Source organism: Phocoena phocoena, chromosome 10 (genome assembly GCF_963924675.1).
Source record: "Phocoena phocoena chromosome 10, mPhoPho1.1, whole genome shotgun sequence".
Lineage (NCBI taxonomy): Eukaryota > Metazoa > Chordata > Mammalia > Artiodactyla > Phocoenidae > Phocoena > Phocoena phocoena.
Genome location: NC_089228.1, coordinates 83,522,695 through 83,539,411, shown reverse-complemented (window position 1 = coordinate 83,539,411; position 16,717 = coordinate 83,522,695). Strand labels below are relative to the sequence as shown.

The following is a 16,717-nucleotide window of genomic DNA, read 5'->3' as shown; positions in this document are numbered from 1 at the left end:
GTGTCTCCTGCATCGACAGGCGGACTCGCAACCACTGCGCCACCAGGGAAACCCAGGAAAAGCTTTTAAGTAAATATATTTTACTTTAATTTTTTTTTTCTCTTTTTTCTTTCTTTCTTTCTTTTTTTTTTTTTTTTTTTTTGCGGTACGCGGGCCTCTCACTGTTGTGGCCTCTCCTGTTGCGGAGCACAGGCTCCGGACGCGCCGGCTCAGAGGCCATGGCTGACGGGCCCAGCCGCTCCGCGGCATGTGCCACCAGGGAAGCCCTACTTTAACTTTTAAAAGATATTTTCGAGCTCTGACCCTCAAGGAGAAGATAACTCTCCTGATGATAGAATTTTTTTTCTTTCCTGTTATGAAAATTTCAGGCTTGAAACAATATGAATTATGACATAAAACCATGGTTAGTATGATATTTGTTTCAAAATTATCAATGATGAAACCAAAGTTTGTTCCGGTTTTTTAAAGGGTTTATTTTGTTCACAGACTATAAAAATACAGTTTGTGATGAGGTGGGCAAGAGAGGGAATATTTGTTTTCTTCTGCAGAATTTATTTTTATAGTGATATATGATCCCCTGCACCACCCCCTCACCCCCATACATTGCAGAGAATAATCGTTGATTATTCTCTCCCACAGTAATAGACTGTAACTGAGCAGGACCCTATGGGGCCTCCCCAGGACAGACACCTCCCCCATATCCTCTGCTGTGGCTCCTCTCTGAAGTATAGATACATAGATAATAGTATCTGATGCATTCTTCCTGAGTTGTTTTACAGATGCTAAAATTACCACCAAATGGAAGAAATTAACTACTTGATGATCATGAGCCCCTAGACCTACAGGCTCCTAAGAACTGATAACGTTAACCGCCCTGTTACCACAACACCAACCAATCAGAGAAGTGTGCAGGAGCTTGACCACCGTCACCTGGCTTTTAAAAAATGCATTGCTGAAAACCTTTGGGGAGTTGGGGGTGTTTTGAGCACGGACCACGCGTTCTCCTTGCTTGGTCCTGCAATAAACCTTTCTCTGTTCCAGACTCCGACGTTTTGGTTGGTTTGGCCTCACTGTTCGTCCAGCTCACGAACTTGCGTTTTGTAACAATTCTGAATTTTTTATTACCTTAAACCCTTCAATACAAATATACGTTCATTGTTCAATTTAATATTCAAAATACTTCGACATTTATTTTTTCCACTGTATTTGATGACTTTTTAAATTGGGAAGACATGGTAATATATGTGTCCGTGTTTTAATTACGTGAGTAAGCAAAGTGGAACGCCAGCTGTTTGTGCTAACAGTAAAGTGAGCTGGCCCGTTTTTTACATGAATAAAATAAATTTTGGCTTAAAAAATGAAAAAACAGTAAGCGCACAACGGGACGCCCCTCTCAGCCTCGGGGCTTGGAGAACGTTCAGCCAACCTTTGGGAGCTTGGCCGCCTCCTGCGAGGAGGGAGCAGAAGGCCATCGAGCCGCGGTCCTCCCGCAGTCCTAGAGCGACGCTAAAGTGAACCGCGGAGCGAGAGCCGGAGATCAGCAAAGAGCTAAGACGGGGCTTGAGAGCGTTTGGCCCTTCCTGCCGGTCGTTGGAGCGGTGAGTGGTGACTGTGCCACAGCTTGGAGAGGAACTGCAGCCCGTGGGCTGGGGATTAACTGATTCCCTGAGGGTGGAAGTGCAGGGAAGCCTTACCCGACAGAGAGGCCGTGTGGACTTGGGGCGGGGGCGGGCGAGAGGTGTCAATCCTGGGCCCTAGGAGGGGAATGATGCTGTGGATCTAGTTATTGGGGCACAACCTGCTGCTGCATATTTTTCATCCCCTGAGCTCAATTTTAAATACCTATTAAAGGTAAACCTTGGTAACATTTGAGCAGAAACCTGAGGGAGGTTAAAAGATCTGTGTGGCCTTTGGGGGTACGAATTTTCTAAGCAGGGGGGAACAGCAAGTGCAAAGGCCCTAAAGCGGGAGCTTTTTTAACATGTTCGAGGAATAGCAGGGAGACCAGAGTGGTTGGAGCGCAGTGAACAAGGGGGAAGTGTGTAGAAGATGATATCAGAAAGATTGGGGGGTGGGAGGAGGCCTGTAGAAAAAGTGGGCATTGTATTGTGTAAGGAATTTGGTCATTTCTTGGCGTGAAGAGTTGTCGGAAAATTTTAAGCAAAGGAAAAACAGCTGACATGTTTTAAAGCATCTACAGCTGGGAACTCATGATGCGAACAGACTGTAGGAAGGCAGGAAAAAAGCCGGTCCCAGTTTGAAGGCTGTCAGGCAGGGAGAATCCTCTCTTACTTGGGGAAAGTCAGCCTTTTTTTTTTTTTTTTTTTTTTTTCTATTCTGGCCTTCAGCTGATTGGATGAAGCCCACTCACATTAATGAGAGCGATCTGCTTTCCTCAGTCGACTGATTTAAATGTTAATCTCATCCAAAAACGCCTTTACAGAAACACGAGAGTAATGTTTGGCCAAATATCTGGGTACTCGGTGGCCCAGTCAAGTTGTCACATAAAATTAACCATTTTTATTTTCTGTCTAAGAATCATTACTTTCACAGACTTTTTTTTTCAGTTTCATTAAGAGTTCCATTGCCCCTTGAACAATGCCGGGGTTAAGGGCTCCTACCCCCAGTGCAGTCGAAAATCTGAGTATAACTTTACAGTCAGTCCTCTGTATTCACAAGGCCACATCGCAGATTCAGCCAACTGCAGATTCAGCCTATTTATTGAAAAAAACAATACATGTATCAGTATAAGTGGACCTGCGCAGTTCAAACTTGTGTTGTTCAAGGGTCAACTGCAGCAGGATTGGCTTTTTGAATTATAAGTCCATTTTTGACAGAAAAATATCAGCTGGGAGTGCTACTCTAATACACATCCAGGAATATATAACAGCTGGGTGATATTTTCAGCTAGCTGTTATATATTTGGAATTTGGAACCTAACTGGCCGCAGCCACTAACTGAGCCTCACGCATATTGGTTCAGAAGTGTGTGCCAGCAATTGGCAGACACTAGTCACTGATTTCTAGAGTCACTCAAGAGTTGTCAAAATCAAGAATGCTCACTCTACACATACCAAGAGCCTGTTTCAAAGGACGATGGTGGAATTCTCTGAGTTCAGTTTTGACATGTTGGGTTTGAAAGGCTTTTGTAAAGTATCCAGAAACCAGATAGCCAGAAGGAAATATAGATCTGGCACTCTTGAGGTATCTGGGCTGAAAAATAAGGAAGTCATCAGCATAAAGATAGTAATTGAACTTACAGACATACCTGTCCTCTACATTACCCCCTCCTATCTTATGTCCTATTTCTCTCCTTCCTTTCAATGTCCTATTTTTTGAAAGTAATTTTTGCTTACTCTTGCCATTTTCTCATTCTCCTGTGGCAAGGTGACTGTCCTCCCTATCCCATGACCAGAATTGCCTTCACAGAGGTCACAGTGACCTCTTTTTTAATTAAGTGCATATGTCATTTCGTAGGTGAACGCACCTTCCTATAACATTTCACTCTCGAACACTGCCTCTTTATAATTCCAGTTATAAATCAGTCAGTTGCTATTCTTTTTCTGGGGGTGGGGGGATGTTCCAGTGCGGACCAGAAAACCTGCTAAACAAATTCTAAAAGAGCTGTACCACTATTTAGTTACTATTCTTTACAATTATTATCTCATTTACCTCAAAACATCTCTGTGAATTAGATATTACCTTCATTTTACAAATGAGTAAACAAACTCATTTTGTAGCTAGCTCTGTAAGTGACAGAGCTAGACTAGAACCCAGGCCTGTCTGAGACCCAGGTTCTTTCCATCACTCCACACTTACAGAAACAGATCCCCTTGGCCTTCTAGATACTACTGTCCTTGTTTCCCTACCTCTGCAGTTGTTCCTTCTTACTTCTCTTCCTTACATGTAGGTGTTTCCCAGGGTTCCAGCCCACTTAGCCTTTTCCCAGCCGTAACTAACAACTACCCTGAACATGTGAGGTTTTCCAGCAGTTCTGTGCTCAGACTTTTCTGTCTGAAAAACCCTTTCCCGATTTTCTTGCCTAACTTTCACTTGTCTTGTAAGAGTCAGAAGGACTCACCTCCAGAAAACCTTTTCTTTCTTTCTTTCTTTTTTTTTTTTTTTGCTATTTAATTGCTTTATTAGCTTTACATTTTCCCATGCAAATGGGTGAAACTCTACTGTTGACAGAAACTTAGATTGGGTGCCCAGGCAACCTCCAGTGAGAAGCTGGTAACACAGAACCCACCTGACACATGGAAATTACATAAGGTTCACAGCAAACGGATCAGTAAAGGCATATCAGGAAAATGTAAGGAGAAGGAGAATGAAAATGGGAATCACAGTATTAATCTCGTGGAAAATGGCAGGAGTCAAGGCATAAGGCAAAATTCATCATGATGGTCATGGTGATTAGAGAGCTCCCCCATAAGGATACGCAGACAGTTCCTCAACTGCAGCTCCCTAAGTTTTCTCCTGATTTCTCTCATCTCCTCCATGAACATTTCCATATCATCTCCATCTCCACCCATCCCATCGTTGACCTGCCTCTTGGGTATGGCCCATGGAAAATTAGGGGCAAGTCGGCGAGCCTGTCCCTGTCTATTATTTCCTGCTGGCTGGTGGCCTTCGCCCCCTCCCAAAGGGCGGTCTTGCCTCTGCATTCTGCACAGGCTGCTCCACTTCTCCGTTTTCCTGGACCTATCCTCGCTGCCGCCTGCTCTTGATTCTTGCCACGAGTGCGCCTCCTAGACGCTTAGTCCCGCAGACCTGCAAGGGGCCGGGGTGGGGACAGGGGGCTTCAGAAAGCCTTTTCTGACCTGCTGATTCACTTGAGATTTCTTACGGAGCAGAGAGCTGTAAAGGCCAAGGAGTTCTTTTATCTCTGTGTCTCAGCAACTAAGCGAGTCTGGCACATTGTAGACAATCTGTAAATGAGATGAGTTATGAATATCCGTATATTCTTTTAGTTAATTCTGAAACTGCTTTAATTAATGAACCTACAAGCAGTTTTACTCATTTTGTGTCTTTTTTCCCCTCTCAACATTTGGAGAATTTTCAAATCTACTGAAAATTTGAAAGAGTAGTACAATTAATACAATATACCCCTCATATAGCAGCAGCTGTGAACTTCCTGCTACATTTGTGTTCTCTCTCTCTCTCCACACACCGTCCCCCATAATCCCCCCTCCCCAAAACATTTGAAAATAAGTTTTAGTACCATCTCCTGAGAATAAGGATATTCTCTTACGTGACCACCTGAGAAAACTCTTAAGATCTACACACTTTTTCTGTAAAGGGCCAGATAGTAAATGCTTTGAGCTTTGCAGGTGATACGATCTCTATGGCAACTACAGTTGACCCTTGAACAGAAGGGTTTGAACTGCATGGGTCCACTTATGTGCGGATTTTTTCAATAAATATATCAATAGTATCAATACCTGTGTTTTCATTTTACAGATCTTTAAGTGTGGGGAATTGTGTTTGATTAAAGATCACAATATGTGGAGTCAAAAGAACTAGAGTTTGAATCTTGATCCTATCCAAGCTGTTTCAGCTTCCTACCCTTGGTCATCTACCAGTTCCTTTGTGTTTGAGGCAGAAATAGTAAGTAGTATACGGATTTTTGACTACACAGGGGTCAGTGCGCCATTGTTCAAGTACTCAGTCCTGCAGTGTATTGTGAAAGCAGATGTAAACACTATCTAAACAAATGGGTTTGGCTGTATTCCAGTAAAGTTTTATGTACAAAAACAGCCTTTGGGCCCTATTTGGTCTGCTGGGCCATAGTTTGTGTGTGTGTATATATATATATATATATATATATATATATATATGATTCAGATTTCTGAATTCTTCAAAACATATTTGTATCTTTTTTTTAACTTAAGAGCAAATTTCACACATTGCATTTTGCTGTATCTCTTTAATCTAGAAAAATACCTTCCCCACACCTTCTTTTTATTTTCACGACATTGATTGTTTGGAAGAGTACATGCCTATTGTAGAGAAGCTGCATTCTGGACATTCTGGATTTATCTGAAAGTTTCCTCATTGTTAGATTCATGTTAAACACTTTTAGTAAAAATGCCACCTAAGTGATAAGGCACAAGCTCAGTTGTCTTGCTGTTGGTGTTACTAGGTTTCATTTGATTAAGTTTGTGACTGCCAGATAGCTCCATTCTTCCCCTTGTAATTCATAAGCAATCAGTATGGTGATTCTCTGAGACTATGAGCTTGTCCTTTCCCCCTACTCCTTTCACCCAATGATTTCACCCATTTGTGGTCCTTGATTGAAACAGTTATTTCCTCAAGGGCTACAAAATGGTGATTTTTTCAAATCTGTTATTCCTGCTATGTTAGCTGGCAGTCTTCTGTAAAACAGAGTCTTCTCATTTTGTATGGTTGTTTCAGAGAGAAAAGAAAAAGGATAGTAATTATTGGAAATGTATAAACCCAACAAAGGGGTGTTGCTATTGTTGTTATTATCATTACTACTACTATACTATTACTGTTTCTGTGATTCTTGTTATTACATTTTCAGGGGTATCCCTGAGGAGGCAGTCAAAAGAAAGTTCTCTAGAACAGAGAGAGCAGTCTGAAGCTGGGGATGGCAACAGCATTGGTAACCACTCCTTCCCCGGCTCCTCTGAATCTGAAGAAGGAGGGACTTCACTTAGTGAAGGAGGATCACCGCTCTCCTCGGGAACAGGGGGCCAAGCTGCAAGGAAACGGCGCAGGCCTTGGGCAGGAGCCACTGTGCAACCAGTTCAGGCAGTTGCGCTATGAAGAGACCACAGGACCTCGAGAAGCGCTGAGCCGGCTCCGGGAGCTCTGCCGACAGTGGCTGCGGCCCGACGCCCACACCAAGGAGCAGATCCTGGAGCTGCTGGTGCTGGAGCAGTTCCTGACCATCCTGCCTGAGGAGCTGCAGGCCCGGGTGCGGGAGCATCACCCAGAGAGTGGGGAAGATGTGGTTGTTGTACTGGAGGATTTGCAGCCAGAACTGAGAGGAACAGAACAACAGGTGGTAAGGGTCAGATACGCTCTTTTGTAGGAAAGCAGGAATTGAGACCTCTGGCCAGAGTGGTGGCCATGAGCTCACCAGTGGGAGAATCGCTAAGCTTTGGTTCAGTTTCTTTTCAGTCTGGCTGTTCATTGCTGAAGGTCTTATCTCAGCCTTACCTGTCTCTGGTGGGAGGAAACTGAATGTGCTCCAGCTTCTCCAGCCTCTTTTCTTTGCCCTTCTGTGGTTTCTCTTTGCTCTCTTTTCTAACATAGAAGTGTTTTTCTGAACAGCAGTTTCCTCCTAAACCCACGTGTACCTAATCATCCCTAGGACCCAAACCAGGCAAAGAAACAGAAAATGCTTATGGAGGAGACGGCCCCTCTGAAAGGAGTGCTGAAGCAGCAGGTCCAGCCTGAGGGTGAAATTCCCAAGCCCAAGAGACAGAAGGGTAAGAAGTAGATTGCATCTTCCTGCATGTGAGATGTGGTGGGCTTCATGGTCCCCCCCGCACCCGAGGCCCTGCTCAGCACACTTGGCATTTTGCGTCTTGTTCTTGTTTTGAGTCAGGTTTACTGAGGTGTAAATTACATGCAGTAAAATTCACTCTTTGTAAGTGTACAGGCCAATGACTTTTCACAAACATGAAATAATTGTACTTGTCTAATGATCACCACAATCAAGATATAAAAGTTTCCATCACCCCAGACATTTCCTTTTCCCCTAATCCTTGTTTCTGTTTTTGGATGTTTCTAGTTTGGGTGGGTTTTTTTTTTGTTTTTTTTTTTTTTTTTGCGGTACGTGGGCCTCTCACTATTGTGGCCTCTCCTGTTGCTGGATGGAGCACAGGCTCCGGACGCGCAGGCTCAGCGGCCATGGCTCACGGGCCCAGCCGCTCCGCGGCATGTGGGAACTTCCTGGACCAGGGCACGAACCTGTGTCCCCTGCATCGGCAGGCGGACTCTCAACCACTGCACCACCAGGGAAGCCCTGGGGTTTTTTTTTGTTCAGTTAAAACTGAATGTTTCTCCTGTGTAGATGTTCACCTTCCTCTTCTCTCCATTACTGTAGGGGTGAATTAAAAAAGGAGTGCTAGTTTCTTACCCAAGGCAAAGAATTCCAGCCACATGATTCATTACTCATTTTTTCTTACCACATTCAAATTATTGTAAACGACTACTGTCTTTTACTTCTAAATGTTACCTGAATTATTTTATTTTGCTCTACCATAGAAATAGAAATTTCTCTTTCTAATTTGTATCCCTTTCATTTTCTCCTCTTTCCAGTCTGATACAAGCCCTGCTTCTCTTTTTGTTTTACTGTCTGTCATTTTAGTGCTTCCACTGAAGTTAAATTACCTCCTGTTCATTCTCTGTCATTTAAACACATTCATTAACGTTGCTCTCCTCGTTAAAGCCCTTCAGTGAGCTAAGTAGTGTTATTCTTTCAATTTTTTTTGATGTTTGAAAAATTCCATAATAAAAAGTAAAACATAAAAACCAACCCACCACCTTCAGTGACTCCCAATAGCCTTTAACAAAGGCCTCACACGGCATGTTCTGGCATTTGCAGACCTTGCAGCCCCATGTCCACTAGCATCACCAGCTTGCTCCGATTTGCTTGAGACTTTTAGCTCCAGCTGTTGCATGTGCTGGGAAACCCCTCAGTCCCAGACACATTGGGCTAATTAATCGCCCTTTGTCCCACCTGATCACACTGTGTGTTCCCCTCATGTTGAGTTGCATTCCATTTCCCATTTGCTCCTCTTCTGTCTGGAATACTTTTTCCTCACTCTCCCTGGCTAATTCCTCCTCATCCTTCAGGACCTAGCTTAGATATCACTTTCTTTGTCCTTCCCTAATTTTTCCAAGTCTGGATCAGTTTCCCCACCTCTGCTGCTAGAGCTCCAAGTTTTCTCGTACCACGGAACTGATCGTATTATATTAGAGTTGCTGGTTTACTTCTCTTTTTCTCCCACCAGACCAAAAGGGCATGGGCTTTGTTTTGTTTCCTGAGTCTGCTACTGTCCCTGGACTAAAGTAGACCTTCAGTAAATGTCTGTTTGATGAATGGCTGATTTCAATTCTGAAGGCTCCTTTTACCTACTACCTACTCCCCCTGCTCAATTTCTGAGTCTGCTTCAAAAGTCCTCTTCTTCTGGAAGCTTTCTGAGTAAAGTCACTGAAAGAGAGAGGCCTACCTTTTCTAAACAGCATTGCAGAAATGAATTTATGCCGTGTAATCAGTGATGGGTGTTTAAGTATGAAAAGTAGATTTAGCAATAGTAGATTCTTGAAACTGTTCCTTACCCTCTAGATCTGTTGAAAATGGTATTTTATATTCTTCTTTTATTTATTTATTTACTTTTGGCTGCGTTGGGTCTTCGTTGCTGCATGCGGGCTTTCTCTAGTTGTGGCGGTGGGGGCTACTCTTCGTTACGGTGCACGGGCTTCTCATCGCGGTGGCTTCTCTTGTTGCGGAGCACGGGCTCTAGGTGCGCGGGCTTCAGTAGTTGTGGCGTGCAGGCTCAGTAGTTGTGGCTCGTGGGCTCTAGAGCGCAGGCTCAGTAGTTGTAGTGCACGGGCTTAGTTGCTCCATGGCATGTGGGATCTTCCCGGACCAGGGCTCGAACCCGTGTCCCCTGCATTGGCAGGCAGATTCTTAACCACTGCACCACTAGGGAAGCCCCATTATTTTATATTCAAGTTCAGGTTGTTTTTCAGTTTTGGAGGCCCCTGCCTCCCCTTTTAGTTGCGTATGTCATTATAAAATCACTGGAAAAGAACCTCTCTTGTTCTCATCCCTTAACTCTCACTCCCTCCCCCATGGAGCCTACTTCATCCTCTTGCAAAAGGCCTTTACACATAGTACATGTTTTTAATCTTCCCTCTCCCACATGTGCTTTTACTTTCCCTGATGTCTCCTTCCCACACCCTTCACTTTCTCATCTACTCTCACTCATTAAATGATCTGCTGCCTTTATCTTGCTTACACGAGGTAACCCTCATTTGCTTGTTATGAGTGCTGCTTAGATGCTCCCTCTTCTATTTTCTCCATCCATCTCCCCTTTTACTCTCTCATTCTGACTTTGCATCCCCTTTCAGGCTCCTGGACTTAAAAGACTTATCCTATCTACTGTTCCCTCTCACCCTCTTCCCTGTGTGTCTGAGCTAAGGTTTTATTCAGCACACATTGTTATAATTTGCTTATATGTCTTATGTTCCAGACATATAAGCAAATTATTACAGCACTGAGACATAATAGCTCCATTGAACCACACAGGAAAGCAGTTACTGCCGTCCAAGGAGATCAGGAAAGGCTAAGACATTTTTGTGGACTTCATATTACCCTCAAGGCCTTGTGGCCCAGTGTTTTTGATTTATTGGTGAGGAGACTGAGCCCAGAGGAATTACCTAAGATTACACAGTTAATCATGATAAAATTGGCACCACGTCTGCGTGTCTTCATTTCCAGTTTATTTCTTCATTTCTGGTGCTAGCCCTTTCTTATTGGCCCCAGGGTACTCAGTTGACCTAGCTTTCTAATTTTCCACATGAGGCCATTATCAAGAACATACAGCCATGCCCTTTATGACAGTTTGCTTGCTTGCTAACTTCTGTTTGTGTGTATGTATGTATAGATGTGCGTATCACATGATAAACCTCAAACCATTTAAAATAAGTTGCCTCTCACCATAATCCCCCAAAGGCAGCCACTGTTAAACAGTTTCTTATGTATCATTCCATGTATGTTCTATGCAAACACCAGCACCCACAACATTTCCACTTTGCACACATGGCTTGATTCAATTTTTTTCCCTCCTAATTGTAGATTCCTTTCCCTAAGCACCAAAAAACAAGTAACTGGTGGTATATATTTAATGTTTCAGGTGAGGAGACAAGGATTGAGAATGGGAAGCTGGTTGTGGAGACAGACTCCTGTGGAGGAGTGGAATCATCTGGGAAAATATCTGAACCCAAAGAGGCTTATTATGAGGACTCTAACTTGGATAGGCATCAGGCCAAGGCCAAGGAGAAGACTGACTATAAATGCTCAGAATGTGGGGAGGGGTTCATCCAGCACTCAGACCTGATTAAGCATGAAGGTTCACACAGGGGAGAAAAGCTCTGTGAATCTGAAGTGTGTCAGAGTTCTAGTCTTACTGGACATCAGAAAATCCACTCTAGAGAGAAGGGTCATCAGTGTCATGAGTGTGGGAAAACCTTTCAGAGAAGTTCACACCTTGTCAGACATCAGAAAATCCATCTTGGCGAGAAGCCTTATCAGTGTAAGGAGTGTGGAAAAGTCTTTAGCCAGAATGCAGGCCTTTTGGAACATCTCAGAATCCATACTGGAGAGAAACCTTACCTGTGTATCCACTGTGGAAAGAACTTTCGGCGCAGCTCTCACCTTAATCGACACCAGAGAATTCACAGTCAGGAGGAGCCCTGTGAGTGCAAGGAGTGTGGGAAAACCTTTAGTCAGGCCCTACTCCTCACCCACCGTCAGAGAATCCACAGCCACTCCAAAAGCCATCAGTGTAACGAGTGTGGGAAAGCCTTCAGTTTGACCTCAGACCTTATTCGACACCACAGGATTCACACTGGAGAAAAACCTTTCAAGTGTACCATATGCCAGAAAGCCTTCCGACTAAACTCACACCTTACTCAGCACGTGAGAATCCACAACGAGGAAAAACCATACGAGTGTAATGAATGTGGAGAAGCCTTCAGACAGAGGTCAGGTCTTTTTCAACATCAGAGATATCACCACAAAGACAAACTGGCTTGATGAGGTGTCCTCTCCTTACGGACCATCAGAGACAGTACATTAACAAGCAAGCCGGCACTTTAGGAAAGGCGCTCTAGCCAACCCTGGCAGAGAACTCTTGGGGACCAAGTTGGAGGCTATCTGCCTCCTCTCTCTTTCCTTCGTTTTCCTTGTTGTCAGCTTTGGGCCACAGTAATTTGACCCTAGACCCTGGGGGATCAAAGGTAAATAGCATTATTTACTGCAGGACTTCTCAGAGCCTTTAGCATGCTAAGTGCATAGCTATGCATCTCCAAGTAGTAGAGAGCCTCATGATTGAGTGAGGGCTTTAAGTCAGCAATGAATCAAGTGTCCACAGATTTACAGGCTTAAACAGAAAAAGAGCAGGTTGATATTTTTGCATATGCTACAGCAACAGACTCCTATACAATAAAACCAATGATGTTTGGAAATATATCACACTCAAAAGGTATCTTAAAGCACAGGTTAATGGTAAACATTTTTGCCCACTGGTTTTATTACCCTGCCTGCCCCTAGCATTATCCTCTTCTTCCCTACCCCCAATCAGCATTTTGGAAAGCAAAGATGATCTAATTTTACCATTTCGCAGCCCCATCCCTGCCATAATACCTCATTGATTCAAGTTAGAGAGTAAGGTTTTATTTAGACTATGGAAGAGATTTCATAAGCCATTTGAATGAACTGGGCTGAATTAATCCAAGTAGCAACTGTCTTACTTCATAACTCCAGTGTCAGTATAGTGGCTGCTGCATAGAAACTTCAAAAAATGGGGAAAGAAATTGGACTTTTTTCCTTTAATACTGAGGACAGAATTTTAAAATCCTGCTTGTTCTGGAATTTTGAAAGTCAAATCAGAAAAACAGCTTGGGAAGGAAAAAAAAAGAAAAAAACAGCTTGGAAGAGATCATGATCTTCATGTTGTGAATGCCAAAATGTCATGGTAATGATGAAGAATATTAAGCTTAGGGAAGTCCACTTCTGAATATATCACCAGGATGATAAACATCACTTGCTGATTGGTGGTAGCTGCTTGGGGTACTTCTCACTCTGTCACGTGAGTGGGAAGACTGGTGAGTCCTCATGTTTTGCTGAGGTTTTTGTTCAGCTGAGTATAGTTTAAAAACAACAAAAAAAAGTGGGAATGATGTAATAAAGGTTTGTTTTGCTCTTAAGTAGAAAAGGCAGAGACAGCAGTCCAGCACTGGTAAGGTGGTTTCATGACATCACTAGGGAACCCAGCTTCTGCCTTTCATGCCATCATTCCTTAAGGTCATCATCCTTGATGGCTGCTGAAGCTCCAGCCATCACATGCAAAATGTGGACAAAAGGCAGAAGGACAAAAGAGACTCCTCCTGGTCAGTCAGCTCCCTTTAAGCAGCCTTCCTGTAAATCACTTCAGCGGTTGTATCATACGCCAAATCTTAGAAAAGGGAAGCTGGAAAGTGTGTCTTATTCTGGGTTGCAGAATGCCCAGCTGAAAATCAGTCTTCTGTCACTAAGAGTAAAGGGGAGAGCGAAGGCTGAAATAGACACTTGGGGGCCTTTTATATAGATATATTTTTTATTATTATTTTTGGCTGCGTGGGGTCTTCCATTGCTGCACGCGGGCTTTCTCTAGTTGAGGAGAGAGGGCTACTCTTTGTTGTGGTGGTGAGCTTCTCATTGTGGTGGCTTCTCTTGCTGCGGAACATGGGCTCTAGGCGTGCGCATAGTTGCTCCACGGCATGTGGGATCTTCCTGGACCAGGGATCAAACCAGGGTCCCCTGCATTGACAGGCAGATTCTTAACCACTGCGCCACCGGGGAGGTGCCTGGCACTTAGGAGTCTTTGGCCCGCTTCCCACTCGGATCTGAGTGGATGCAAGCTGAGCAGAGCAACAGTTAATACCATTATCTGGAGGAGGACCAAATCAGCAGGAGAAGCAGCTGTAATTTTTTGAGAAATTAAAGAATTTCATGGAAAGTCAGTCATGTTCCATTGCTTAGGAAACCATAAAGGTATGTGTCTTTATTCTGCCTTTATGAGTAAAATTAAGTTGATAACAGGGATTTTTCCAAGAGTTTTAAGGGGTGTGCTGAGGTTTGTACCTAAACATTTAGCTCCATGTCATAGTTTAAATCTATTTGATTCTGTTCAGTTTAAGGAAAGAACATGGAATATCTTTATTATTCTCATTAAAAAGCAAAGATAATTAAAAGATTCAAAGTATGAACAATTGATATATACCTTAAATATATGGAAAATTTATTCTGGCTTTCTCTCTTCATGATAATTCCATAGTATAGGTATTATAAGCATTCTAAGTTCATTGACACCTTAACCTAATTCTTCCTTACAGTTCCACAGGAACTGGTGTTCTCATCTGTACCCTGGGGCAGATCCATAACCACCTGGGCAAAATTTTGGATACAGATATATTTAAATAACGTGTTTTCCTTATTTATTCCTGAAAACTATAGAAACATTGAACAAAGGGCAAATGTTATAACAGATCTTGACTGGGGTTTTGCTTGCAATGTAAGACATCCTAGACACCCTAAAAGGCAGTTAAAAATCTTTTAAGAGAGCAGAAGTCCAGGAAGACTAACTGTATTGCAGCAGTATCTTCTACTGGTCAGCCATTTCTGTTTGGGTCTGCTTTTTTTTTTTTAATTAATTAATTACTTATTGGCTGCGTTGGTCTTCGTTGCTGCGCGTGGGCTTTCTCTAGTTGTGGCGAGCGGGGGCTACTCTTTGTTGCCCTTGCGGTGTGCAGGCTTCTCATTGCGGTGGCTTCTCTGGTTGCGGAGCATGGGCTCTAGGCACATGGGCTTCAGTAGTTGTGGCATGTGGTCTCAGTAGTTGTGGCTCACAGGCTCTAGAGCGCAGGCTCAGCAGTTGTGGAGTACGGGCTTAGTTGCTCTGCGGCATGTGGGATCTTCCGGGTCCCCTGCATTGGCAGGCAGGTTCTTAACCACTGCGCCACCAGGGAAGTCCCTGGGTCTGCTTTTTAAAGAGTTTTTAAAGAATAGGTTTACTGTCAAAATTGAAAGTCTTTTCACATGTTAATTGGGTGGTAAGTAACATGTTAATTCTGATTTTGAACTGCCATGTTCACCTTGGCTGAATTATTCTACTAGATTCTCCTTTTACTCTTAAACAGCAGTGCCCTTAAAAATTAAATAAGGGAGCTGTATATCAAAATTTAAATGCACATGCCCTTTGACAAATAAATTTCAGTGTGTAGTATTTACCCTAGAAATATACTTATAAAACCATGTAAAGATATTCAATGGTGTTCTCTACTTAACAAAGAAAAAATATAGTAGGAATAGTTAAGTAAATTAACCCATACAATGGAATACTAATTAGCTGTTAAAAGATAAAGTGGTATGGAAAGATCTCCAAGCTTTCTTAACTGAAAAAGATAAGGTGCAAAATTATATTGTGATGCCAGAGGTGGTTTAAAATACATACTTATTAAACAGATGTTTAATGAGTGCTACTGTGTGGCTGTTAGCGTCCTGGGAAGATATACACAAAATATTAACAATGGTTAACTGGGGAGTGGGATACTTTTCATTTTATTGTTTCTATGCACCTTGTGTTTTAATTGTACATATATGATCTGTATGTTTAAGTTTTTAAAATTTGTGCTGCTTGCTGTATTGTAATCTTTATTAATCTGTTCCCCCAGCAGCCTGTGAGGACTCTAAAGACAGAAACTCAGTTTTGTCTTCATCATCGAGTTGGTTTTTAATTGAAATGATTGCAAAAATGAGGGGCAGGCTGGGAACATCCCCATGGCCTCGTGGGGACTCAGCAACTGAGCAGGGCGGGCGGGGTCTGCGGGGGTCCGCCAGGCGCACCAGTGAGACGTGCGGCCGCATTCCTAGAGAGGCATGGAGCCGGCCGGGCTGAGGTTCGGCTGCTCGCGCGGCAGGAGGGGAAATCTGACCCCGGGTCCCGACGGCCGGAAGCGGCAGACGCTCGGGCCCTGCGGGGACAGGCGACTGGCTCATCCCGACTGTGGAGAGCCGGGCCTCCGCCCTCCGGTGGGGCTTTTCACTGGGTCGGCCATGTCTTCGTTGTGCATGTTCCTTGAACTTTTGGTCCGTTAACCAGCAATTAGACACTCACTCACCGAGTGCCCGCTATATGCCAAGGCTAGGAGCTAGGGGGCAACCGCAGTAAGATGCGTTCTGGGCCCGTCGCAGGTCCCGGCTACCGACATCCCAGTACATCTACGTGCCTCCGGCAAGACGTCTGCCAGTATTTGTTGAATACCAGGTAAGCCTGGGCTCGCTGAGGTCATGCAAAGATAAACCCCTGTCCTCAAGGGGCAGGGGTGGTGGTGGTGGTGCGGGGTGTGATCCGTAATGCGGGTTGGAGAGGGAAATGGGTTGGTGAGGCAGGTTTGGGCTCACTTTTCCATGGGAACACCCTCCACCTGAGTGGCTCAGAGGACAGAAGACTGTACATTAGGTTTGGGGGTGGCATTTGCACGGAGCCTTGGGAATATACCGTTAGAAGACTGGTCGTGGCCATAAAGTACAAGGTTGGTGGAACAAATCTGAGTATCAGCGGGCAGTGTTACGAGGCATTTGGGAAGACGATGGCTTTCTTGGAGGTAGGGTCTATGTGTTTTATTATGGGGTTAGCGTTATGCTTGGAAAATGACGTGCTTGATAAATGTTTATCGAGTGACAAACACACAAGTCAAACTCAGTTAAGATCAGATCCTGGGGAGTTTGAACTTAGTTCAACCTGCTTTTTGGTGGGACAGGTGTGTCGAATATGCTTCGAATTGTGCTTTAGGAAATATCGATCCAGTGATGATGGAGTGTGTGGTGCGGCAGGAATACCACACAGAAAATTATTGTAATAGTGAATGTAAATCGTAAAGCAGGAGTAAAAAGGAAGGAGTGGCTGCAAGAGGCG

General features: G+C 43.8%; 2 protein-coding genes, 1 non-coding gene and 1 pseudogene across 5 annotated transcripts in view; 1 reads left to right on the top strand and 3 right to left on the bottom strand.

The window, feature by feature from the left end:
* The window catches only part of LOC136129040 (zinc finger protein 665-like), a 472,691-nt gene that overhangs the window by 418,150 nt on the left and 37,824 nt on the right, over positions 1 to 16,717 (bottom strand).
* LOC136130084 (U7 small nuclear RNA) lies at positions 3,573 to 3,634 on the bottom strand. The gene has a single exon (XR_010656287.1). It is a non-coding gene; the product is annotated as a U7 small nuclear RNA (small nuclear RNA).
* LOC136128958 (protein BEX3-like) lies at positions 4,373 to 5,452 on the bottom strand (annotated as a pseudogene).
* On the top strand, positions 6,610 to 11,796 carry LOC136129047 (zinc finger and SCAN domain-containing protein 26-like). Of its 3 annotated transcripts, none has more exons than XM_065885131.1 (3): positions 6,610 to 6,624; positions 7,339 to 7,456; positions 10,895 to 11,796. In XM_065885131.1, exons 1-3 carry the CDS (start codon positions 6,610 to 6,612, stop codon positions 11,794 to 11,796), a joined length of 1,035 nt encoding a protein of 344 aa, XP_065741203.1. The 3 variants fall into 3 exon arrangements, with proteins under 3 accessions (XP_065741203.1, XP_065741202.1, XP_065741200.1); XM_065885130.1 differs by having other exon boundaries at positions 6,610 to 7,026; XM_065885128.1 differs by having other exon boundaries at positions 6,610 to 7,029.

Coding starts and splice junctions, on each gene's coding strand:
- LOC136129047 (XM_065885128.1), top strand. CDS start 6,610: ATGGCAACAGCATTGGTAACCACTCCTTCCCCGGCTCCTCTGAATCTG. Junction 7,030..7,338: donor GAGGAACAGAACAACAGGTG/GTAAGGGTCAGA, acceptor AATCATCCCTAG/GACCCAAACCAGGCAAAGAA. Junction 7,457..10,894: donor CAAGCCCAAGAGACAGAAGG/GTAAGAAGTAGA, acceptor TTAATGTTTCAG/GTGAGGAGACAAGGATTGAG.